Raw genomic sequence first — 27219 nt, 5'->3', positions numbered from 1 at the left:
AATTAGCTACAAGAATTCCAGATCACTAATTAGGCCCCACGCAGCCTCTTTACTTTCCCCCAGCTCCGATTGTGGACTTGGAATTCTGTCTTCAGGAGAGACCGGTTTAGTTCTGGAAATCTGTGGTGAACAATTAATATTTTTTATTGGTAGTATAGGTTCTGGAAGGATATTTGAGTCGCAAGGCATAGAAAAAAGAATATTACTGTGGCCTTATAGAAAGTCAAATCGTTGTGCAATTTTTTTAGATCTTTCGAACATATGGGTACAGGTGAAATTAATAACTGATTATTTCTTGATGAATTTGCTTTTAAACCTATTGCTGATTGTGACAGTTAAAGCATTTTCTTCCCTTTTGTAACAATATGTGGCAGCCTTTACCTTCTCGACCTCATGACACATGGTCTCACTTTTCTAGTTTTCAAGTCGATCACCCTTCTTCCACTCTTCAACTTCTGCTCTACTGTCCTTGGGGGAGTGGTATGGCTTTTCTGCGCTGTGCTGCACTCTGCATGTCCGGTTGCCACCGATGATTTTGTTCCGGCGTGTATTCGATTTACTCCCTAGCACAAGTATCCAGTTTGGTGCTGCTAAATAGGTGAAAAAGATTTCTCCTGGAGGAATTTGGTATTGGAAAGGTTGCTGTGGTGCTGCTTTCTCCTAAAGAGGAATTTAGGAGGACACAAGCGCACCTGTGTCTATCGCTACACTGCCCAAGGGCTACTGGATGACTGCTGCCTGGCCGCCTATGGGCAGGATCTGCAGCAGTGTGGCAGTAAGAGTCCAAAGAGAGGTGGTGGTTAGGGTCTCTTCACTCCTAGGTCACATACCTCCTAGGTCATAGACTCTTGCGGTCTCTGTTGGAAACTGTTGAGAGTTTGGTAATCCCTTAGGAGGGCTGCTGATAAGATTGACTGCTGCCTGCTACCTGGCTGCCTTCAGGTGGGATCTGCTGCAAAGCTGGCTGGAGGTGAAGTCCCCCACAACATATGGGCAAATCATGGTCTCCTATGTCCCTTTACTAACAGAGCCTGTCTGGTTTACAGCTCTTAGTGAGCTGCGGGGGGTTTGGGGGCAGAGGCAACAATCTGGGCAAATTTCTCACTGGACTGCAGCCCGGTTGAGTTTGTTAGGGTACGCCTAAGCTCACACAACCTCCTCTCTTCTCTTACCCCGCTCGTCGCCCAGTACACCTCGGGGATTCAGACCTGGGTCAAGGTGCGATGAGCGCACGAGGCAGACAGTGTAGAGAAGTGCAGTCCCTGCACCTGCACCCAGCAGCATCACTGGCTCAGCCCGCTTGTGTCACAGGTTCTGCCAAGCACTACCAATCGAAAACTGCATTCGAGACAATATCTTGATCAAATATGTGGTATTTAGAGCAGTGCAACTGGTACTACCAGGAAGTGTTTTGTTTTGTTTTGTTTTTTCAGAATGAATAGCTAATGCTTCTGGAGTTACACCTTCTGACCATTCCCCTATTCAACAGAACATCTGGATATTAACTGTTATAGCGTATTTAGAAGCTATGAATGATGAATATGCTACTTACCAGTATGCATCTGTTCTTGGCATGTAGGGCTGCTAACATTCATATCTTAGCATTAGATCGCCGCCTAGTGTTGGGCTCGGATGATCGCACATTGTTGTCCTGGAAGAGTCTTCGAAGTATCCTGAGATAGGTGGCTCCTCCCCTGGACTACAGTGCGCATGGGCATCGGCTCCATCCCCAGATTGTTTTTCGCCATTGTGGCAGAAGATGGAGTGAAAAGTGTAAAGGATGTCCATGCTAATGAATAAATACAATAGTATATCTGCAGCTGCGACAGGCACCGGGGAGGAGGGCGGGCGATATGAATGTTAGCAGCCCTACATGCCAAGAACAGATGCATACTGGTAAGTAGCATATTCAGTTCGAGGCATGTGGGCTGCTAAATTCATATCTTAGCATAGAATACATAGCAGTCCCTCCATCAGCGGCGGTTGCCCGTGCCAGCTGCAGAAACCTGAAAAAGTGTCTTCAGAACAGCCTGTCCTACAGCAGCTTGCTGCTTGGAATGCACATCAACACAGTAGTGTTTTGTAAAGGTATGTGGTGTAACCCACGTGGCTGCTCTGCAAATATCCTCTAAAGGAATGTTCCCTAGGAAAGCCATGGATGCCCCCAGTTTGCGTGTGGAGTGCGCTCTGGGGGGTATTGTTAAAGTGCGCTTGGCTTTTTGATAACATATCTGGATGCACTTAACAATCCATCTGGCTATCCCTGCTTTGGAAATCGGGTTGCCTTTGTGTTGTGGTGCGAAGGCAACAAAGAGTTGTTTTGTTTTTCTAAAGGGTTGTGTTCTGTCTATGTAGTACATCAACGCCCTCCGTACATCTAAGGTATGGAGCATTCTTTCCGCCACCGTTTGCGGGTTTTGAAAGAATGCTGGTAAGTCAATGGTTTGGTTTAGATGAAACTGTGACACCACCTTCGGAAGGAATTTGGGGTTAGTGCGTAGCACTACCCTATTTGGATGAATTTGAATGAATGGCTCTTGGATTGTGAGCGCCTGCAGCTCACTGACACGCCTCAGAGACGTAATAGCTACAAGGAAAGCTACTTTCCACGTAAGGAACTGGAGTTCACACGAGTGCAGTGGCTCAAATGGTGGTCCCATCAGTCTGGTGAGAACGACATTGAGGTTCCACACCGGAGCTGGCGGTGTTCTTGGGGGAATGACTCGTTTCAGACCTTCAAGGAAGGCTTTAATGGCGGGCACTCTGAAGACAGAGAGGTGCTGCCTGTTCTGGAGATAAGCCGCTATGGCGGATAGATGTATCCGAATGGAAGTGTACGCTAGATTGCACTTGTAAAGATGCAACAGATAGCAGATGATGTTGGGGATAGATGCATCTAGCGGGTTGATGTCATTGGCTGTACAGTAAATGACAAAACGCTTCCACTTTGCAGCATAGCATGCTCTAGTAGTTGGCTTCCTTGCCTCCTTGATGATGTTCATGCATTCCGGAGGTAGGTTAAGGTATCCAAACTCTAGGACTTCAGGAGCCAGATCGCCAGGTTGAGCTGTTGCGGATCTGGATGCTGAATTTCTCCATGGTTCTGCGTCAAAAGACTGGGCGTGAGGCGCAGTCTTTGATGCGGCACCACTGAGAGTTCGAGGAACGTGGTGTACCAAGCCTGGCGCGCCCACGTTGGAGCAACTAGGATGAGAGTCATCTCGTGCTGCCTTAGCTTTCTTGCGACCAGCGGTATTAGAGGGGCTGGCGGAAAAGCGTACGCAAATTTGCCTGACCAGTTCATCCATATCGCATTCCCCTGCGACTGTGGGTGAGGGAACCTGGCGGCAAAGTGTTGGCATTTTGCGTTCTCTTTTGTGGCAAACAGGTCTATCTCCGGATGACCCCACTGCTGGAAGTACGGGTGGAGGACAGATGGGTGTAACTCCCACTCGTGCATTTGATGGCTGTACCTGCTGAGCAGATCCGCCATCTGATTGTCCTTTCCTGGGAGGTGTTCTGCCATGAGGAAAATATTCCTCTGAATGGCCCACTTCCACATGCTCTGAGCCAGATGAGACAGCTGTGGCGAGTGGGTGCCTCCCTGCTTTTGAATGTAGTACATCGCGGTCATGTTGTCCGTCCGGACTAGCACGACTTTGTTGCACAGATGTACAATGAAGGACTTGAGCGCCATGAAGATTGCCATCAGTTCCAGATAGTTGATGTGCATCTTTTGTTGCTGCGTCGTCCATAGTCCCTGCACTGTGTAAGTGAGCACATGAGCTCCCCATCCCTGGAGAGATGCGTCCGTTGTCAGGACAATCTGCGGCACAGGCTCTTGGAACAGTCGGCCCTTGCAAAGGTTGTGTGGAGTCCACCAATGCAGAGAGTCGTATGCCCGACTGGTAACCAACACTAGGTCTGTCAATTGCCCACGAGCCTGTGTCCACTGATTCGCTAAGCACTCCTGGAGCGGGCGCATATGTAGCCGTGCGTGAGGGACTATGAAGATGCAGGAGGCCATCATGCCTATCAACTGCATGAACACTCTCGCTGGAAGCGAGTGTTGTGGCCTGAACCTTTGGATCAGAGCCTGCATGCTGTCTATCCTGACTTGGTTTGGCTGAGCCATGGCCGTCAGGGTGTTGATCGTCGCACCTAGGAACTGCCGGACATGTGCCGGCTGAAGATGCGATTTTGGGTAGTTCAGGGAGAAACCCAGATCGTGAAGAAGGTGAATTGTAGTCGACATGTCTGCGGCGCACTGTTGCTCTGACTTGGCTTGCACGAGCCAGTCGTCTAGGTAGGGGTAGACATGGATGTTCTGCCTCCTGAGGTGCGCCGCTACTGTCGCCAGACACTTGGTGAACACCCTCGGGGCTGTGGTGACTCCGAAGGGTAGGACCTTGAACTGGTAGTGCCTGCCCTGAATAGTGAACCTGAGGTATTTCCTGTGTGACGGGTGTAGTGGAATGTGGAAATAAGCATCCTTGAGATCTAAGGTTGCTAAGAAGTCTCCCTGGTTTAGCAATGGAAGAATCTGTTGCAGTGTAAGCATGTGGAAATGTTCTGATAGTATGTACAGGTTGAGGGGACGTAGATCTAGAATGGGTCTGAGAGATCCGTCCTTCTTTGGAATAAGGAAGTACAGGGAATATACCCCTGTGCCTTCCTCTCCCACCGGCACGAGCTCGATTGCTCCCTTTTGCAGCATCACCACTACTTCCTGCTGCAATAAGAGCAAGTGCTCTGCGGACATAGGCCTTTGCCTTGGCGGGATGTTGGGTGGAGTGGACCTCAACTCTAGGCAATAACCATACTGGACTAGTTGTCGCACCCACCTGTCTGTGGTGATGTTTCTCCAGACGGGCAGGAACTGCTGCAGTCTCCCCCCGACAGGTGTTAGGTGGTCGGGGGGCAGTGACAGAGAGTCACTGTTTGCTTGGAGCAGAGGAGCGGGAGCTGTTGTTTCCTCTGCCGCGACCTCTGTTGCTGTTATTTCTGTAACCTCCCTTGTTCTGTTTTGTGAACGAGGATTGTGCCCCCCCTTTAGAGAACTGGGATTGTTGACCCATTTGTCCTCTGGTGACTCCACGTGCACCTGAGCGACGAAAATTGCTGCCACGAAACTGTTGTGACTGCAGGGCCCCCATGGACTTAGCAGTTTCTGTGTCCTTCTTTATTTTCTCTAGGGTGGTGTCAACATCTGGACCAAACAGACTATCAGGATTGACTGGCTGATTAAGGATTGTTGTCTGAATATCCGGTTTAAACCCTGAGATGCGGAGCCACGCTTGTCGTCTCAGCATAACGCTAGTGTTGATAGCTCTAGCAGCTGTGTCCGCAGCGTCAAGTGCACACTTGATGGCTGCGTTTGAGATTAGCTTTCCTTCCTCAATGAGCAGTTGGGTGGCTTCTTGGAACTGTGGAGGCAGGTGTTGTACAATCTGTTCTAGGGTGTCGTAGTGCGCCCTATCGTAACGCGCCAAGAGTGCCTGTGTATTGGCGATGCGCCAAAAGTTTGATGCCTGTGCAGCTACTCTTTTGCCCCCTGCCTCTAGCACTTTGGACTCCCTATCCGGGGGAGGAGCTTCACCCGTTGTCTGGGAGTTGGCACGTTTCCTGGCATTGGCGACCACAAGAGAGTCCAGTGGCAATTGTCCCCGGATGTATGCGGGGTCCGCAGGTGCAGGTCTGTACTTTTTTTCAATGCGAGGGTTGACCACTCTCGCTCTTGTAGGCTCCTTAAATATGTCCCCAGCATGCTTGAGGACTCCTTTAAGCATAGGCAGTGTCTTTACTGTCCTTTCAGAGACTGAAAAAGTGTCGAAAAGGAAGTCTTCCTCAACCGGGTCGGCATGCATGTCCACATCATGATTGGCTGCCGCCCTTTCGAGTAGTGCATGAAAACCTGCTGAATCCTCAGTCGGGGATGCACGTGCATTAAAAAGCTGCGGGTCCTGCCCCACACCTTGGGTGTTCTGGTCACCAGTGTCATCATATGAATCCGGTTGTGCATCAGGTTCATTGATAGGGAAATTGTACTGCTCGTCCTCATCATACCCCTCACCCGTAGAGTGTTCTGGGGAGGGAGTAGGGCTCCGTCTCGGAGGAGGCTGGATTGGTTCCGTGAGGCCTGAGGCGTCAAGGGGCACCCTCTTCTTCTTTAGTGGGATGACATAGGAGTCCACTGGCTCCGAAGTGATTTTCCTCTTATAGAGGGTCAGTTTGCCTGTGTCAGCGTCGATGAAATGCTCTGAATCGTCCTCTGATTCGAGTACCCGACGTGGAAGCGGGCCAGTCGGTGAAGAAATCACCTGTTTCGGTGCCGATTTGGTTGAAAATGCTTTCGGCGCCTCCTTCGGCGGCAAAATAAAGAGAAGTTTCCCAGAAGGCTTCGCTGGAGTGTCCTTTTGCGGCTGCGGCGATGGTATCGGAGCCGACGGGGCAAAGGCCTTCTCCCTGATTCTTTGCAGTGATTCGGCTATGGGGGACGCCTCACTCACAGTTTGTTTCGGCGCTGACGAGGATGGTCTGATCTTTCCCTCGGATCCGACGTCCTTGTGGGCCTTGTGCGCTTTGGGCGCGGATCCTGTCTTTACCGCCTCCGATTCGTGTGTTCGGGGCGCAGACTTCTTTCCGTGTGCCTGCGTAGCCTCCTTGGAGCCGACTTTGGCGGGTTTGGACGGCGTCGTAGCCGCTGACCCGTGCCGACCATCTTTCTTGGAGGACCCCTCCTCTGGCGTCGGTTTCGATTTTGCAGCATCGGAATCGACGGACTTCTTCGACTTCTGCGGACCGGAGGTCGACGGAGTCGATGGGGTAGCGGGCACCGTCGTTTTCACCGGCACGGCAGCCATCTTAGGGACACTCGAGTCCTTAAGTTTCGGTTTCGTTTTCGGGTCGGCCATTTTAGGTGTTGTCGATCCCGATGGTTTCGGTTTCGAAACAGTCACCTCAGCAAGTAAGTCCGTGGCCGGGCCCGAAGGCGGGGCTGTGGCTTGCGGCAACGGGTCTTGGGTAAGGCCGACAGGCGATCCCGTGTCCCGGTCGGTATCCTCGTAACCTTCTGGGCAGAGCTCGTCCCCCGAGCTGTCTGCCGCGGCCCCATAAATCTCATCGTCGTCTCCTACCTCGTCGACGTATTCAAGGCCTTGACCCACGACTCCGTCGTCGTCTCCCGGATCCGCCTCGACCTCCGTCTCGGGTGGGGAGATTTGGAGATGATGACCCTGGTCCTCTTCGTCCTGCTCGCCGAAGATGTTCTCCGGATCCGGGGCCGCTTGTTTAGCTTCCATGCGCACCGCGCGCCGAAGCTTGAGAGTCTTCTTTGAGCGGAACTGTGCACACAACTTGCACTTGCCGTCGTCGTGGTCAGGCGAAAGGCATTTGTTACAGACGGGGTGTAGATCGATGTGTGGGTACTTGGACCCACAGAGCGGGCAGTACTTAAACGGGCTCCGCTCCATGTCCGAAAAGTTTTGCAGTCATGTCGCGATGAGAAGGCCTCAAAGTTCCGAGAGCGAAGAAAACTCCGCTTATTCCGGCTCCAAGAGACGGAAGACTCGAGACCGTGCGCAGACAATACCGACGCAAGAAAATCGAGGCCTTTTGGCCGCTAAAAGTTCGTTTTTCTTGGTTCCGACAGTAAGACGTCGAGTCAATATATAGCTCAGAAATACTTGAGTTTCAGATTGCAGTTTAACAACTTGAGAAGTTTTTTGAGGGTGAGAGAAATTTGGTGGTGTTAAAATAAAAAAAATTCGCAAGGGTAGAGGGACTATACTAACATGCGGAAGCTCTAGCCATTGCACTTAATGTAATATTGACGGATTCAAAATACTCATATCGCTAAACAGCTAAAGGTAACCTCAAACAACCTAGTCGTTTTAAGAACTCAATCAGATTCCTTGCGTTAAATATGCACGAAAGATGGCAATAGGTAAAAAAATGATGTATTTTAAAACAAATAACTCTGCACAAACCAATACAATTACACTGCAGCAGAATCACAGGTGCAAACACTGAATGGATAGATCACCCAGATGAAATTTGAAACAGAGAACAGAGAAAATAACAAACGTAAGTAAATATTTCTCACCAGGTCGGTAGAATCTTGAGTCTGTACAGCTTGTCGAAGAGGTTTGTTCGTGGATAACAGCTGCTCCTTTAAAGTCTCAGCTTCCTTCTGAGCCACCTCTGCCCTCTGAAGAGAATACAGATTGGAAACGATCAAATACCTTCAATTTAACAACGGTATTTATCCATCTGTGCCATAGTAAGGAGAACAATTTAAATGTACGTCAAATATAAGAAATGTACTTCAGCAAGGTTTAAGCAGCACAATGAAGAAATATGTAAATCCATGTGAAAGCAGTTTGACGGTAGGAGCAAGAATGTCATGGTGATATCTGCATTGCTATTCACACGTTTCCAGAAAGAAAGAAGCAATGGCAAAACCAATAGGTTTGGCGTAGGCTGCCGGAATTTTGCTTTGCCAATAGCGGTTTTGTCATGGTTTCTAGGAAATGTTATTGTCTGGGAACCTGGCGGACCCCCATCAATATAACGAAATAAAATCAATTAGCTAAAAGCAAAAACATGTTTTGCTCTCATAAAGCACACATTGCCACCATCATAGTCCAGAGGTCAACAGCTTGGAATGTGCTACTTGTGAAAGGGCAGAATGTAGTCAAAGTGAACCCTGTCACTTGCTCAGTTGAGCTGACGCTTTTCACCATGCTGTACCGGTGGAAGAAAATGACAACAGAGCAATGGTTGAAGAGGGTTGACTGAAAGCCGCAATTATATTATACATATAATTTTAGCTCTTGGCTAATGCTATGTTATAAGTTATTTGTTGAGGCACGGCTACTCTGGGGAGTGTCCCGGCGCTATCTCAAAAACCCTTGACGAAGCAGTGTGAAAATAACAATATGCGCTTCCTCTACTGTTGGAAGAGCCATGTTTTCAAGAGTCACCTAAAACCAAGGAGATCCTGCATCTGTCTCAGAGAGGGAGGCAAGCTATTCCATAGCTTTGCGGCTGCTACTTGAGAGCGGTCCCCCCTTTGAGACCGAAAGAACTTTGGCACGATCATCAGGTGCTGTGTTGATGACCGCAGAGTTCTGGATGGGGTATAGGGCTGGATTTTATTCATGAGGTAGGGAGCTCCAATATTGTGGAGAGCCTTAAAGGCGAGCACCAGGCTTTATAGTTTACGTTAAAGTTAATGGTAGATCTAAAAATACTGGCAAGAACATTTAAAACGTTTATTTTTTTGTAAATGAACAACATAATGATAAATTACTTATGTGGTGAACTACGTATATAACAATGAAATAAATGAGTAGAACATTTCACATTTATTAGTCTAAGTGCACAACAGACAGAGTGGACACATGTCATAGTGTCACATCTGACAACACAAAGAGTGAGAATGAACAAGTTACTTACCGTCGGTAACGCTTTTTCTGGTAGATACTATATCTGCCTGTGGATTCCTCACCTTGTGAATATCCCCTTGCGTCAGCAACATTCGGAAATTCTTTTCGTAGCCTCGCGCCGACGTGAACTTGGACGTCACAGAGACACGGCATCGCACGCGACTCCGCTGACGTCACCGACGCCTACAATAGGCCCACGCCGGCGTGATGACATCAGTTCCGCCCTTTTTTCCGTGCCTTCGAGGCACACGGGACGGACCAATGACAGTAGAAATATACACAGCATACACAGTACACGATAGTCAAAGTAACACACACAGTGTGAAGTCAATGCAAGAAAACATTTGAAATAACCAATTTTCTTTGACCATAAAACAAATACAATACAGATATTCTGGCATAGAAGAGTGGACAACGGGGAGGCGGGTGGGTCAGTGAGGAATCCACAAGCAGATATAGTATCTACCAGAAAAAGCGTTACCGAAGGTAAGTAACTTGTTCTTCTGATAGATACATCTGCCAGTGGATTCCTCACTTTGTGAATAGATTCCCACAGCAGTCCCCACTCCCGGAGGAGGGCGTCCACTCTCCTAAACCAGAAAATCCTGGAGGACAGAGCGAGCAAAGTGGCCATCCCTCCTCACCTCAGAGTCCAAGCAGTAATGCTTCGCAAAAGTGTGGAGGGAGGACCAAGTTGCAGCCCTACAAATATCCTCTACAGGAACACCTCTAGACAAAGCCGAGGTTGACGACTTAGCTCTTGTAGAATGAGCCCTTATACCCTCTGGAGGTTCCTTACCGGCAAAGAGTAACAGATCTTTATACAGAGGATGATCCATCTTGAAAGAGTTCTTTTATGAACCGCTCTTCCTTTCCTGCAGCCAGCAAACCCAATGAAGAGCTGGTCATCCACACGACAGTCTTTAGATCTGTCCAGGTAAAAAGACACCGCCATCCTATGGTCCAAACGGTGTAACCTCTCCTCCTCCTTGGAAGGGTGAGGGGGAGGATAAAAGGTAGGGAGGGTAATGGATTGTCCTAGGTGAAAGGGAGTCACCACCTTAGGGAGAAAAGCAGCCCTGGTCCTAAGAACCATTCGAACAGCATGAATGGTCAAGAAAAGGGGCTTGGAACTAAGAGCCTGAAGCTCACTTACCCTCCTTGCCGAGGTGATCGCAACCAGGAAGACTGTCTTAAAAGACAAAAGCCTCATAGGACACTTGTGTAAGGGCTCAAAGGGAGCACCCATCAAGTATGTTAAGACAAGATTTAAGTCCCATAGAGGCACAATAAAAGGAGTAGGAGGGAATTTATTAGTGAGACCCTTCAAAAACCTTCAAACTATAGGAGATTTGAAAAGAGAAGGCTGGTCCAGCAAACATAGAAACTCAGACAAAGCCGAGAGATAACCCTTGACTGTAGCAACAGCAAGTCCTTGCCGCGCCAAAAAGAGAGCAAACTGAAGAACATCAGATAAATGGGCTTTCAAAGGGTCAACAGACTTCTCTCCACACCAGGTGACAAATCTAGACCATCTATAAGAATAGATGGACTTAGTGGACTAGCTGAAAGAATGACATCCGCCACATCATGTGGGAGGAAAAGGAATTCAGGTTGCTCCGTTCAATTTCCAGGCATGAAGGTGTAATGTCTGGAGGAGGGGGTGTAGAACCTGCCCCTCCATCTGAGAGAGGAGGTCTGCCCTGTGAGGGAAACGGAGCGGCGGGTGAGAGGAGAGGTGGAGAAGATCTGTGTACCACACCCTTCTTGGCCAATCCGGGGCGACCAATATGACTTGGGCCCGGTCTTGGCGAATCTTCCTCAGAACCCGAGGAATCAAGGGTATGGGAGGAAATGCGTAAAGGAGTTGACTTCCCAAACTCAACTGAAACGCGTCCCCCAAAGCTCCTTGGATCGGATACTGGAGATTGCAGAATGACAGGCAGTGAGCATTCTCGCCAATGGCGAACAGGTCCACCTGAGGAGTGCCCCACGTCCGAAAGACGTGACGAACCACCTCCGGGTGAAGCTTCCTCTCGTGGTCGGCTGAGAACTGCCGACAGACTGTCTGCACGCACGTTCAGAACCCCGGCCAGATGATTTGCCCTCAGACAAATCTGATGGTCCTGAACCCAGGACCAGAGACGCAAAGCCTCTCTGCAGAGACACTGCGACCCCACTCCTCCCTGCTTGTTGATATACCACATCGCGGTCGTGTTGTCCGTCAGGACTTGAACTGACCGACCGCGAAGGGAAGGGAGGAAGGCCTTGAGCGCCAAACGTATCGCCCGCAATTCCAGAAGGTTGATATGAAGCAACCTTTCATCTGGAGACCAAAGACCCTTGATCTCCAGGTCTCCCAGATGAGCACCCCCACCCTAGAGTGGATGCATCCGTTATTACTGTGGCCACTGGAGGAGGCAGCTGAAAAGGCTTCCCCTGAGACAGGTTGCCTTCCACGCTCCACCAAGACAGATCCGCTGCAGCTTCTCTGGAGATCCTCACCGACTCCCTGAGATCTCCGTTGTGTTGATACCACTGCCTGCGGAGGCACCACTGGAGCGCCCTCATGTGCCAGCGTGCATGGTTGACCAACAGAATGCAGGAAGCCATCAGACCGAGCAGACAAAGGACCTTCAAGACTGGAACGACCGCTCCATTGAAAAATGAAGGAATAATTTCCTGTATGTCGTGAATCCTTTGAGGAGGAGGGAATGCACGACATACAGTTGTGTCCAGCACCTATGAACAGGATGCGCTGGGAGGGCACCAGGTGAGACTTGGGTACATTTATCGAAAAACCCAACCTGTACAACAACTGGGTTGTCTCTTGCAGATGTTGGAGCACTCTCTCCGACGACTCTGCTTTGATCAGCCAGTCGTCCAAAATAGGGGAATACTGGAATCCCCGACCTTCTGAGATGTGCTGCCACCACCGCCATCACCTTGGTAAAGACTCGAGGCGCAGTAGTAATTCCAAAAGGAAGGACCGCAAACTGATAGTGTTGCGATCCCACCGTAAAACGGAGATACTTCCTGTGCGACTTCAGGATTGGGATGTGAAAGTACGCATCCTGCAAGTCGAGCGACACCATCCAGTCTTCTTCCAGCAGCGCTTGAAGAACCTGTGCAAGGGTGAACATCTTGAATTTCTCTTGTTTTAGATAGAGATTCAAGATCCTGAGATCCAGGATTGGACGAAGTCTGCCATCCTTTTTGGGAATCAGGAAATACCGGGAGTAGCATCCCTGACCCCTTTCCTGCTCTGGGACCACCTCTATCACACCCTTTCGTAATAGAGTCTGAACCTCCTCCTGCAGGAGTAACAGGTGTTCCTGCGTGCAAAAACCTTGACAAGGAGGGTAATTGGGAGGGAATTCCCGAAAGGGAAGGGCATACCCATTTTCTACGAGATTGAGAACCCAAAGATCTGATGTAACCGATTCCCAATCCCGTAGAAAATGGGTAAGCCGACCCCCCACCGGACCCACATGATCCTGAATGGCAGATCTAGGGCTGCTTTTCTGTGGCTGGAGGGTTGGAGGAGGTGGAGGAGGAAAAGGCCTGACGTCCACGAGGATGCGCTCTTTGCTTTCCCCTGTAAGATCTGTACATGGAATTTTGCTGCTGCTGTTGTTGTTGCTGCTGCTGACCTTGTCGGTAATTCCGAAAGGAAGAGCGTCCAAAACCTCTGAATCTCCTGGCCGAAGAACCTCTGATCTGGAGACCTAAAGATTTAGCAGTCGCCCTACTGTCTTTTAATCTCTCCAAGGCTGTATCAGCTTTTTTTCCCAAAGAGACCAGATCCATCAAACGGCAGATCCAGCAAAGCCGCCTGAACATCTGCCGAAAAAGTCTTAGGATTTCAGCCAAGCTGATCTTCTAGTGGCAACCGCAGTACCCATGATACGTGCCACCGAGTCCGCAGTGTCAAGACCACTCTGTATTACTTGACGCGCCGCAGCCTGTGCATCTGATATTACCTCCTCAAAATCCTTCCTGTTGGCATCAGGAATCTTAGGAGCTATAGTACGCAAAGTATCCATATGGGCATGCACATACCTCCCCATTAGGCAAGTGGCATTAGTTGACTTCAACGCCATACCTGCAGAGGAGAAGGTCTTTTTAGCCACCTGATCCTGTTTCTTTGCCTCTTTATCACCGGGGACCTGAGGAAAGACACTCACATTCTTTTTGGAACAGGCTGCTTGTATGACTAGACTCTCTGGTGATGGATGAGATGTCAAAAAAGCAGGGTCTTCAGGTGCAACCCTGTACCTTCTCGCCACACTCTTGGATACTGCAGGAGCTGACAGTGGTTTTTTCCACACCTCCAAAATGGGTTCCGTTAAGGCATCATTAAACGGAAGCAATGGTTCCACCACAGAGCTAGGCGAATGCAAAACTTCTGTTAGAAGATTGGATTGAAACTCCACTGTTGGCAATGTCAATTGCAGAAGTTCTGCCGCCTTCCTCATCACTACATGATAAGGCTGGACATCCTTAGAAGGTGTATCAGATCCTGATGGCAACTCCCACTCTGGAGAGAAATCCAGGCTACCAGCGTCAGCCAGATCCTCAAAACAGTCCTCCTCCAGTTCACCTTCTCCATATCAGGATGCGACTCTATATACCTTTGCTCTTCCAAAAGGCGATGTGCTTCCCTTCTGGACCTCTCCTTTACACGCCTCGCAGCCAGATCCACCAACGGCTCCGACGGAGCCGGGATCGACGCCGGTATTGAAACCGATGGCTCAGTGGGATGCCCTCGAGGTCGATCTGGAGCGGGCGACGCCGGCACCGGCGTTGACGACCTCGGCGGAGCCGGATATTGCCATGGCGGCGTCGGAGCCGGCATATAGGGCATGAATGGAGCAGGAGGATAGGAGTGAGGGACTCCTAAATTGAAGGCCAGAGGACCCATGGGACCCGAAGGTGCGCCAGAGGGGTACCACGCCCTTGAAAAGACGCCATACATAGCGTTAAAAAACGCCGATGGGTCCTGGCCTGGGGCTGGAAAGGGTGGCTGGAAACCCTCAGGCTGGTCTTATGGAGGGTTCGGATTCGGCTCTTTGACAGGCGCAGAATCCACATCCTCCTGAACCTCTTCCTCAGCTCGGGCCGGGGACGGCGCCGGAGACGGATTCGAAGCCGGAGTCGGCGACTGTACCCGCGACTCCGAAGGTGAGGCCTCACCTTCATGATCCGAGACATCCAACGTAACCACCTTAGAACGAACCTTCCTCGGTGACCTCGACCTCGAGCCCGACTCCTTACCAGAACGACGTCGGGACTCAGGTCTCTTCTTCTTATGCTTCCTCCTCGACTTCGAAGCATGGTCTGAAGCGGACCTCGAAGACGACTCCTCTCGAGATCCGGATCTTGACTTCGACCTCGACCTCGCTCTTCGAGAACGAGACCTCGAAGATTTTCCTTTCCCAGCCTTCAGCTTCGCTACCAGGAGTTTGGTCTCTCTTTCCCTCAGGGCCATTTGGATTCATCTTCCGACAAGAGGAACATCCATCCACATCGTGATCAGAGCTCAAACACCAAATGCAGTCCTCGTGCGGGTCAGTTATGGACATCATTTTCCCACACTCCCTGCAGGGCTTGAAGCCGGTCTTTCTTGTCGACATCGTCGAAGAGACAAGAAACAAAGAAGCAGAAAGCGGTAACAATTAGGCAACAAAGTACCAGTTGGCTACTGAGATTCCCGAAACCGTTAGCGTCGACGACGCGGAAAAAAGGGAACTGATATCATCACGCCAGCGTGGGCCTATTGTAGGCGTCGGTGACGTCAGCGGAGTCGCGTGCGATGCCGTGTCTCTGTGACGTCCAAATTCACGTCGGCGCGAGGCTACGAAAAGAATTTCCGAATGTTGCTGACACAAGGGGATATTCACAAGGTGAGGTATCCACTGGCAGATGTATCTATCAGAAGTAACAAATACAATGAAGATTTCCTAAACTTGTTATGAGAATGCCCGAAGGTTTGCTCTAGTAGCTAATATCAATATACCCCCACTGCGCTGCATGACATCATATTTTGAGTTTCTCCATTGTGCCCCTCTGATAATAAGTGTACTTCAGTTCAGCTGCAGCCATGGACCAACGCTAAATCTAAGTGCACAAGTGACAGAGGTAGAATCACACATGAAGTTGCGTGTTGTTCATTGCTGAAACCTGTACTGCATCGCTGTCGCAGGACTGAACTGAACTGATTTTCTAAATGTCTAACTGATTTGATTTTGCTTGGCCCTTTATCAGAAGAACATATTACCTCACACACAAATAAATACAGCTCAGAGTATCTGTTTTAAAAAAAACTATTTAGTGGCAAAAAGAAAGAGCAGGTGCCTTCATTGGTTTAAAAATGAAAGTTATAACCAATCCAACAGCTAACTAGAATATTTTACATGGAGTTTACCCTCCCTAAAAGACAGAAACATATTGGGGGGGGGGGGGTCTGTGTTTTGTTAAGCACCGGATTCACCCCCGAAGGGGTATCTCTGCGATACACCACTTTGTTTGAACAGTTTGAGAATATTCACAGGGTTTTTTTCGGCATGCTCTGGCCCAAGCACATGTAAATGTTGAACATACACACTGGTGCACGATGAGCGCCCCAGATCCGAGTCGCACAGTGGAGTTCAACATCAGTAGAATTTAAACCAAGTAATTCATAGTAGTAATCAAAGTTCATTCCAGTTTCATTGATGGCAAAGTTCATGCGGAGGCAACATGCTTCCAATTTTCACATGCATGAGAAATGCCTATCCAGGCATTCCAGCACGTTTTCATCCACAGTAGCCGTAATAATGTACACACAATGCATTTCTGGCGAAGACCCCTTTGTCAGGGGTAACTATTAACGTAGAACAAAGCGCATCGGTGTAAAATACATTGTTTAAATATTTTTGTTTCGACTAGGTTGTTGCTGCATGAAGTACATTGATGGGCTGTGTTCTACATTTACAGAGGGGGAATTGCTTTGCCCCCTAACTATGCTATTGTTAGACGAGATAGGGAAATCAAAATTGGGGGAGGTATAGCCATTATTTTTAAATTTTCTTTCACTTGTAAATTTGATACATTACCCTTCCAGGGTGGTGAGGCCGCTCTTTTTAAGACTTATTTTAACCCCCCAATTTACATTTTTGATAATCTTGCTTTATCGGCCATCTGGGCCTGCAGGGGCCTGCGCCGCGTCTTTTCCGGATTAAGTTATACCATACCTAGTAGACGCTACCAATTTTGCTATATTGGGTGATTTAAAACTACATTTTGAAGAGACAACCTGTGTAACCAGTGCTGCACTTATTTCTGATTTTGCGGCGGTGAATATATTGCTCTGTAATCGGGGCCTACTCATGTGGCTGGCCATCTCCTTGACCCCATCTTTTCTAATATGCACGTTCAAGTTCAAGTTCAGGAATTTATATAGCGCACTACTCACCCAGAGGGTCTCAAGGCGCTTGGGGAGGGGTTCATTATTTATCGAATAGCCAGGTTTTAAGTTCTTTTCTGAAGGAGATGTGGTTCTGTGTAAGGCGGAGGTGAGTGGGGAGTGAGTTCCAGGTCTTGGCCGCCAAGTAGGAGAAGGATCTACCTCCCATGGTGGATCTTTGGATACGCGGAACTGCGGCGAGGCCTTGATTGGAGGATCTTAGTTGGCGGGTGGGTGTGTAGAAGGATAGTCGAGTGTTGAGGCATTCGGGCCCTAGTTTGTAGAGGGCCTTGTGTGCGTGGGTGAGGAGACGGAATGTTAATCTCTTGTTGACGGGAAGCCAGTGGAGGTCTTTCAGGTGGCCGGTGATGTGATCTTGGCGAGGGATGTCCAAAATGAGTCTCGCTGATGCGTTTTGGATGCGTTGAAGTTTTTTCTGTAATTTGGCTGTGCACAACATTTGCTGCTCCCCAGCTTTGCCTGTATTGTGGTCCGATCACTTACTAGTTGGCTTTCTAAACTCAGGTGACTTACTTGATCCGTCTCTGGTCTTCTAGCCAAATCTAGGAAGTGGGGGAAACTGAACACTGACGTGTTCAATAATATACTTTTCAAAACTGCCCCCATGGTCAGCCTTTCATTTGTAGACTATGTGGTTGCCGTCCAAAGCTGAATTTCTAACTCTGTTGAGGTGTGCATCCCTTTATCTGCCACTAATGCAAATAACCACCGTCCACCTGCCACTTGGTTTACAGAGAAACTAAAAATGGAAAAAAGTAAATGTAAAATCTTGGAGAGGCATTGGAGACAGATGCATGCACCAGAGGCTAAACTAACTTATAAAAAGGCTCTAAGGGATTATCACACATTTTGCAAGACTGAACGCACAGATTATGTGACATCAGTTGTGTCCAGAGCACAGAACAATCCCACGCAATTATTCAAGTTTGTAAAAAAATCTATCAGGGGCCGATTGCCTACCTGCTTCTTCTGATTTGAGTGCTTCACAATGCGATTAGCGTGACACATTGCTTTTGAGTAAAGTTGAAAAAATCTATGGTTCATTTCAGGAATCTACGGCGAATAATGCCAAACAGCAATCTGGGAATTTCCATCATTTTGCTAATGAGAGGCCCGTACAGGTAGACCTGTCTGTTAAACATACTGACAAACTTGACTTCTGGGCACACTTAGAAATTAATTCCTTCAGGCGGATTTTGGGTAGCCTGAAATCTGACTCCACCAGAGATCCCATTCCTGTCACTGCTTCAGAAATATACTCAATCCTCCCTGATGCTGATCATGGAGCTGCTTGATGCCTCTTGCAAAGAGGCTATTTTTCCATCTATCTGGAAGCACACAATGGTTCTCCCATCGCTGACCCCACGCAATGATCTCCCTTCTTCATGCGTATTCCAAAATTTTGGAGAAGCATGTCAATTTTCAATTGACATCATTTGTGAATTACCAAAATTCCCTTCATGGCTCCCAATCAGGCTTCAGAGCGGGCTTTTCTACTGAAACCGCTTTACTTGGGGTCACAGATATGGTGCGTCAGCAAGTCAACGCTGGCGACACTGTGGCACTTATACTTTTAGACCAGAGTGCCGCATTTGACACTGTCTCGCATACCGTGTTTTTGCAGGCCCTGCAATTAACGGGGGTGACCGATAGGACACTCAAGTGGCTTGTAGACTTCCTGAGGAATCGCGCGTTTCAGGTTTTCTCGCCGACAGCGTGCTCTGAGATTCACAACTCACCTTATGGGGTTTCGAAAAAGCTCTGTCGCAGGGTTTCTGTACTCACACAGAACTGTGCACAGAGGAGTGGAACCTCGGCAAATTAGGGTGTCCCAAAACTTACCTCAGCAACCAACTCACCCCTTACCGAGCTAGCTACAGTGTCTCATTGGACATATCAAACTCCCAATGTTTAGACAAACCAGAACATGAACTTACAGTACCTCAGGGTACGTGGAACTCATGAACACTCTTTCGTTATATTATCATTACAAACCAGAACATGGAGTAAAGAAGACACATGTGCATTTGAAATGTTTATTTACTAATGCCGTCTTCTCAGGCGCAGTATCTTAGATAATACAAGTATACTTATTATCAGTAGCAAAATTATCAGCATAGTTACTAAGACATAAAAAGCGAATGGTGACAGCATGTTAACATGCTGTAATGAATAAGAGTTAACAACACTTATATCTCACCCTCCCTAACACATATATTATATTATTAGCTAAGAAGGTCTCTTTGGGTTGTTTTAGGGCGGGCCCATACCTTAGTGTCCTAGCTTGAAGGAATCACATCAGCATACACCAGCTCTCTCTGCATGTGCACCGCATCAAGTGTGTTAACAATTCTCGTGCAAAGCAATATCAATCCCACCTCAAGCCCAAGTTGGCAAAGGCTGCACTTGTGTTATGACTATGAAGGCGTGGAGATCAGACCTCATAACAATTCCATATCGTGTTGCTCCTGAAACTTCAGCACTCTCCGTGCAGACATGGTTTATTAAACAAAGCTGATATCAGAGCAATAACATATTATTCTCACATACACCACGGCAAACCACTAGGTTGAAAGCTAAGTCAACAATTAAGGGTCGTGTGCAGAAGTTGCAAGAAAGGAAAAATGGCGTTTAAATCTTAAATGTACCTATGCTAACTTAACACGATATAAGGATATATAGGAGCTATATAACACCCCCCCATGATCCGAGAACGGACTAAATAAGATAACAGAAGTGCCATCACATGAGAGCAGAACCCAACCATAAATTGAGCATGAATAAAAATTCAATTAAAAAAACTAATGCTAAAAAATAGCCCAAAAGTATAACGTGGCTCAAGCCAATAGGCAAGCAAAAATAAAGTGTCTTGACCAAAAGTCAATAAAATCAAGGAAATGCTATTAATCAGCATGTCACCTCGAGGCAGTGTTTATGATAAGACTGTATATGAAAAGTAAGCTGCAACAGCTTCCAGGAGGAAGTCACTGTCCTCATCCGAAAACAGTTCAGCCATCCAATTTAAAAGATGAAAGGAACATACGTGATCTCCCAGCACCGGATCCTCTATAACCATCAGAGGACAGCTCGGTGGGTTTTCAAGAAAACTTCGTTCCAAGAAATTCTGCGCTGCCGACAATACATCCCAGGGACCCATTAGTCCATGCGCCACCGCCAAGGCCATAATCCTCTCGTCAGAACAAACCAACTCGTGAGCAATGATAGGACTCATCAGCTGATTAAAATCGACGTCAGAAGAAATCGGTCCGCAGAGACACAAATCAATGGCCCACAGGAAATCACAGGTCAGGCAGCGAAATACAGGCTGGACACAGGTAAAATAGGAGAACCGAAAAGATAATCCAAATGCCGTGCTTAGAGTCGCCAACGGCAGTGTGCCATAATAATCAAGCATGCGGTTGCGAAACCGCGTCAGTAGCACTTGCGCGTGGTCTTGCACAGGAAGGGCATCCATATTTAAAAAGGCAGAAAACCACCAAAGCGCCAGCCGCTAATGCAAGGAAAAACGGGAAACCTCCAAACAAGGATGAAAAAATAGAATGGAAGAAGGCAGGGATGACTCCAAAAATCTTCTCAAAGGAAGTCACGAGACCACTGCTAACAACTTTAAAAAAATGAGCTAGGCCCGTTGTGGAGGATGCGCTAAAGATAGAACGAACCATAGCTCCGAAATGCAAAGGCAAATCAGTATTTAATAGAGCCTGAACCTCCGTACGGGTGTTGGCAATGTGAAGCATGAAAGTTTCACGGGCCGAGCTCAAGGCCACCTCTTTCTGGGACAAAAGAGCTCTTATTCTAGCCATGCCGCTGAATTCTGCTCCCAAGGTCGGTATCTGTGGCCAAATGGAAGACTCCGTATGTTCACGTGTGGGAGGATAAAGAACATTTCTGCAGCAAATAACTCGCTCACTTACTGTTACTATGAAAGCTATACCTTTAATTAACCCACAACAGTTTTCATTATTGAGCATTAAATAACTACCATTCTCTAACAATTTAAACGTGGGGATGATAGCAGGAACTGGTGTGCCCTGTAAAATGCAAGCCATATTTGGACGGTCCTTGTTGCATGAACCGTGTAACTGTATGTGTCTGCACATTAAAGAATGATCTGGCGTCTGAGTACACTCCTCCCCTGTTAGATAAACCTCCTGTTCATCCTTGAAACATCTGTATGTGTATGGGAGTGACCAGACTTCATGAAGAAAACCGCTACCTAAAGGCTCATACCTACCTATGGGCACATATTTCATACAATTAGAAAACTTATATAAAGCAAAAGGCAGCGTTATTAAACCGTGGATAAGCCACGTAGCAGCAGTGGCTTCTGCCACAGAAAAAGGTAAAGATTCCAACCTTTCAATATGTAACATAGAAAAGGAAGCATCACGCATAGAAAGCAAGCGTTGTTTGTCAGTCAAATTAAACGGTGCAAATAAAGAGGAAACGTTCATGTATCCCCAGGGAACTTTACCCATTTTCAGAGTTTGAAGGGTCCATGCAAACTGCATGATTGACCGTAATTGATTTTGACCATGGTATAATACTGACACTTCATCATGCACAATATCAACAACAGACGACACAATATTATCCAATGTGTAAATTCTAGAGGAAAGCACGTTAATGCTATTGTCAACAACTGCAAGCACTTTCTCAAGATTCGCCTGATCAATAGCCCTAAGGCGTGTAGCAGCCTCAATCTGTGACAGTTTCCAAATTTCATTGTAAACCCCATATAACCATCTTTTCGACCTGCCACTAGCTAGGCCTTTAATGAAATCATTCAAATCCACGTCTGCATTTAGTTTGGAAAGGTGATACTTAACCGCAGGTAAAGTTGAATGCTTCAGCCAAGTTTGACATAACTTTCCTACAGAGTAAGAGGTGACAGTATGACTCAAGTCAAACCGGGGATCAGATCTAACAGTCCTAAAACCGTCAGTTATATTTAAAAATCTTTTTTGGCAAGAATCAGCACTACGGTGCCAAAGTAGCCAACCCTTAGGATTCACACTGGAAATGTTAAAGGAGGAATTAAGAAGCAGAGCCTGTAATTCTGTAATGGACAATTGAGTAAAATTACCCCAACCTTCATATTCCTCTAACTCCGGGAAAGATGGAGTGTTCAATCTTTTAGAAGTAGCCAATCCAAAGCATGTGGTCTGGGAAATCGTTTCATTTAAAAACAACATATGATTCGGGATGAGACATGCACGGTGCAAAGCCTCAATGCCTTGTACCTGCCAGGCCCTCGAACCCCAAACCGATTTAAGGTCGATTGTTTGCTTCCATAGCTCATAGCCTCCAGTAACTAATTGATCTAGAAAGGCCTTCGAATACAACAATTTAGTATCGGTAAGTCTAACTTTGGACATTGGCTGTTTGTGAAATTTAAAATAAAAGGACTCGGGATTGGACTGATTAAAGTCAGTGAAATAAGTATATTTTTTAAGAAACGTCTCTGAACTTCCTTGTGTAGGTGCTGGGCAATGTTCCCACTGAGTGAAATTAACAGTTTCCCTTCGGGAAGACGTTTTGTGTAAGAAGTGATTGCCATAATGTTGGTAACAATTCACCATAATTAGCAGATTCCAAATATAAATCTTCAGCATCAAAAGCAGCATAGTATTTTAAATCAGAAAACAAACTTTCCACAGCATTAACATCCCAATCATCAGAACGAATGTTTTGTTTCACCACATCCCCCATATTCACTCTAAGTACATTAGGAACATTAACGACTTCCGTTGGGCCATGAATCTGAAAACGAACTGCATCCCACACGATTCCATCCAGGACAGGCCATGCTGTGATGTTAACCAAAGTCAAGTCTCTTTTTAATCTGTGTGCAGAATGTGAAGAGGAAAGTGGGGCCAAAGTTCCATTTAAATGAGTAATGCATGTTCTTTCCTCGACATAATGTCCATTGATGATTCGAAAAAAATAAAACACAAAACCAATTGACATAAAAAGGTAAATCGAAATAAGGACTAGCCAAATGTAAGTCCAAGGTGGTATCAAAAAATGTTTTTTGAACAGGCTTGCATAAACCGCAACACGAGAGGGTTTCTTTGAGGTAAGAGAAACAGAGTCAAAGGAAAATCTGGATTCTGTGGCTAAACGTGTTTGCAGGTCAGGTATGGACAAATCAGTGGGATAGGCATAGTCTGTCTCATCAATGTTAGTTCCTGGTAAATTATTTAATAAAGGACTGGAAACAGCAGGTAATTCGATGGCCACTTCAGGTTCAATAATAGAAGCAGTGGGCACAACTGAATTTCTCACAATGGAAGGACAGGAAACAGCTGGTGTCATGCTAAGAAGAATCGGCCACTCTGTGTATCTTAACATTGTCAATAGAAATAAACCTGTTTTCCTTACGACCTGAAAGTGGTGGTAAAATGACTGTTCTTGTGCCCTTCACTCCAAGCACTGGCACTGGAGCTCGATAGGAGGGACCAAACTCTTTCTTGTTGTCGATCTTCTCTCGAACCAGTTCTCCAACCTGGGGTAGCCAGCCAACTACCGGGATCTGCAACGCATCATCCGATGTGGAGGGCAAATGTTCCTTTGCAAGACTGTCTCTGGTCTTTTGTAGATTCTGTAAAACATTGCAATGTTCATCTGCGTCAAAGGAAGTGGCGCGAACCACCGAGTCTAGACCGTCAAGGTCAGGGACGTACATCTTGATGCCAAAGAGCATTTCGTATGGGGTCCGCCCACCCAGAGACCTTCTAGGGAGATTATTAAGAGCACGCTGCACGCCATAGAGGTGAGCTAGCCAGTTTCTGCCAGTGCCTATAACTCGGGCTGTCAAAGATTGCTTTAAATCACGGTTCATTCGCTCAACTACACTATTACCCTCAGGTCTGTAGGGTGACGAAAACTTGACTTGGACCCCCATCGAAGTCATGGCATCCTTATACGCCTTAGAGGCGAAAGCCGGACCCTGATCCGAATGGAAGGTACCACAGGCAAAAATCCCTATAAAGATACGCAAATCTCTAATGACAGTCCGTGAATCAGCGCTGCGATGTGGCCATACCCACACAAAGCGTGTGCATGAGTCAACCGCTACTAAGATGTACTTATACGCAGTATCAGATGAAAAAGGACCGCAGTGATCTAAATAAACACAACTTAGCGGTTTATTAGAAATGTACAACTGTGTCTGTGGCGGACGCGCAGCAGTTGAAGGTTTAATCTGCTGGCATATGTCACATAGAAGGACATAATCACGCGTCTGTTTGTACAGTCCCCGCCACCAGAAACGTTGTTGTAATTGAGTTACAGTGGCCGAGACGCCCGCATGCGCAGACGCCACACCTTCATGAGCCGCTGTAATCAAGTCTGCTCTGCGATCCGAGTTGGGAATCAGCCGTTCCCCAACATCAGGAATTGTCACAAAAGGAACCTTTTCGGGACTTAAGTGGTATTTATACTTCGAAGGGAATCCCGCAGGATGTTTACTTCCCTTCTCAGAGGCAGCAATCGCTGCCAAGATGTCGCTATCAATCTTGGTTTTAGACCTAGTAACCGCTGCAACTAAGTATGTAGATACTGCTGATTTCGCTGCTTCATCAGCTAGCGAGTTGCCAACAGCGTGAACTCCTACGCGCTGATGACCGAGAGTATGTATTACATAAACGAGGGGCAACATAGCCTTAAGCTCTGCCACTCGAACCCAGATCATTTTATGTTTTATTGTGCTACCCTTGGAATCATGAAAATCATTTTGAATCCAAAAGAACAAGTTTTCATTGTAAGACTGGACACAGTAGTAAGAATCACTTACAATCAGAGTAGTAACACTTGGATCCGCGTACTCTAACGCTAGTAAGAGTGCACGAAGCTCTGCTAATTGTGCGGTGCAGTCACCCAGGGGCAGCGTGTGTACTTCCCTGGAAATGAACTCATCATTCAACATAGCACCGACCACAATGGCGCATGCGGAAACGTAGGCATGTTTAGAGCCATGCGCAACCTGCGCCGACCCATCAGTGTAAATGATGCAATGGAAGTCCTCCAAAGGTCGCATAGCCAGAGGAGCAGGATGAACGAATTCATACTGCAAGTACTCTTGCGACCGTAAGGAGGCGTCAAAAATAAACATGACATCCGTGGATGACAATGACGCAGCCCACTGAATCCACCGAGGGTGCAAAGCTTTTGAATTTGGCACACTGGCTTTCGTGACTGCCTCCAAGTGAGGACAGGGTGTTACCACTAGCATGCGTTTCCCCTGAGACAGTGCTCGTTCCTTAAGAATTGCCATCTGTACAGCAGTTAAAACCTTTTCCACTGTGGGAAACCGCAACTCAGCCGAAGTGTACAAGTGTGACTTGTAAGCAATAGGTACTGTGTCACCTTCATTAAAAGTGAGGTATGTGAAACCCACCGTCCCAGGAATTATTCTTATTACCAGGTTGGTGTGGTTATCACGAGTCAGTAAATATTTAGAAGCTAGCAGATCAGCCTGCAAGGATTGCAAAATGGCTGAATGCTCAGGCAGCCAGCATGATTTTGAGAAAGTTGGTTGTATCAAAGCATACAAAGGCTTGATACGCTGGGCATATTCCGGAATGTAAGTTCTGCCGAAATTCAAAAAGCCCAGCAAAGACTGTAATTTTTTCAGTGTTGTAGGAGCGCGCAATTGTGCGCATTTCTCCAAGAAGTGAGGAGCCAAACCTCTACCTTCATTGTTCAGCTCATAGCCGAGGAACAACACTGTGTGTTCTGCAATGTGCGATTTTGCAAAATTAAATTTGTAACCCATATCAGCAAAGGTACAAATTATGGAATTCACTCGACACAGATGCATCCAAATCTCGTCGTCTGTGAGATAAATGTCATCCACATAAGAACATGCATCTGGATCGATACCCTCCAATAGAGTGACTATTCTGGAGGTGAACAATCCAGGACTATTTTTGTATTTTTGATTTTCCATTTGCTGTTGCCCAAACCTTATTTACAATATTATTATGAGGGCTCCCTTTCTATAGACAGACCTGTATATCATGTTCTCACATGGTCACATCTGATGTGCATTCAGAGACCAAGGTCAAATGTCAGGTGCTGTCTTCCGAGGGTGCTTGTTTACTTTTCTTTCTCTGACTTCAAAGGGAGCGAATTAATGTGACAGTCTTGCCAGGGTAAGAAAGAAGTTTTTTCTAGCACACAACAACATTTAAATGAACTGTGCAAGTATTTCAGAGTATATCAGAATTAGTAGAAGGAATTTTTCGTTATTTCTGAAGTGTTGGAAAATATACTTGAATATGATTAAAACAGATCGTTACACTAGGTGAGGCAATTTCCACACATTTTAATCTGTGCACTGTATAGTATTATTAGTAAAACTGTATGTCTGTGCAAATGTAATGGTCATTTCAAATGAAAATGTGTTGTCTGTAATGGCAGTCTGCTACCACACCATGAATACTCCAATATATGCCACTCCACTCTGCAACACTCCACACCGCTGCATCACTCCATTTTACACCACTCCACGCCAATGCACACTGCACCACTCCACTCTACATGACTGCACTCAAGACCGCTCTATGCCAATGCACTCTTCGCCTCTCTACTGTACACCACTGCACTCTTGCCAACTGCATGCTACACCACTCCAGGCTAGGCTAGACCAATCTACCCTGCACAATCTCACTCTACGCCACTCTGCAACACTGCACTCTATGCCAATACACTCTACATCACTGTACTTTACTTTGTAACACTGAACTCTATGAACCTGCGCTCTACGCCAATCCATTGTACGCCACTCTAATCTACTCTGCACCACTGCACTTTACTGCATTACACTCTATACCACGCTATGCCACTGCACTCTACTCTGCACCACTCCACGCAACTTCACTCTACTCTGAAACAATCTACTCTACATCACTGCACTCCAGCCGACTCTACTTCACTCTGCGCCACTCCACTCTTAACCACTGCACTCTACGTCAATGCACTCAACACAACTGCACTCTACTCTGCAACACTGCACTCTCTGCACTACACCACTCTGCACTACTCCACTGCACTCTATGCCACTGCACTGAACTCTATGCCACTCGACTCTACATCACTCAACTCTAAGCCAATGCACTCTGGGCCACTTCGCTCTACTCTGTGCCTCTCCACTCTGCGTCACTTGCACTCTATTATGCACCACTCCAATCTATGCCACGGCATTCTATGACACTGCATTGTATGTCACTGAACTCAATGCCACTGCACTCTACGCCACTATACTCTGCAACACTC

The 27219-nt window shown here is 47.2% G+C and overlaps 1 protein-coding gene across 4 annotated transcripts in view; it reads right to left on the bottom strand.

Annotated features, from left to right (window-relative positions):
- CUX1 (cut like homeobox 1) overlaps positions 1–27219 on the bottom strand; it is a 1380044-nt gene that overhangs the window by 798324 nt on the left and 554501 nt on the right. For all 4 annotated transcript variants that reach the window (XM_078679377.1, XM_078679375.1, XM_078679376.1 and 1 more), the window contains exon 10: positions 8105–8209. In XM_078679377.1, coding sequence (XP_078535503.1) covers positions 8105–8209 — 105 coding nt within the window. The remainder of the gene's footprint in view (positions 1–8104; positions 8210–27219) is intronic.

This window comes from Lissotriton helveticus, chromosome 3_1, assembly GCF_964261635.1.
Source record: "Lissotriton helveticus chromosome 3_1, aLisHel1.1, whole genome shotgun sequence".
In the NCBI taxonomy this organism is placed as follows: domain Eukaryota; kingdom Metazoa; phylum Chordata; class Amphibia; order Caudata; family Salamandridae; genus Lissotriton; species Lissotriton helveticus.
This window is presented reverse-complemented; position numbering and strand designations above follow the sequence as displayed.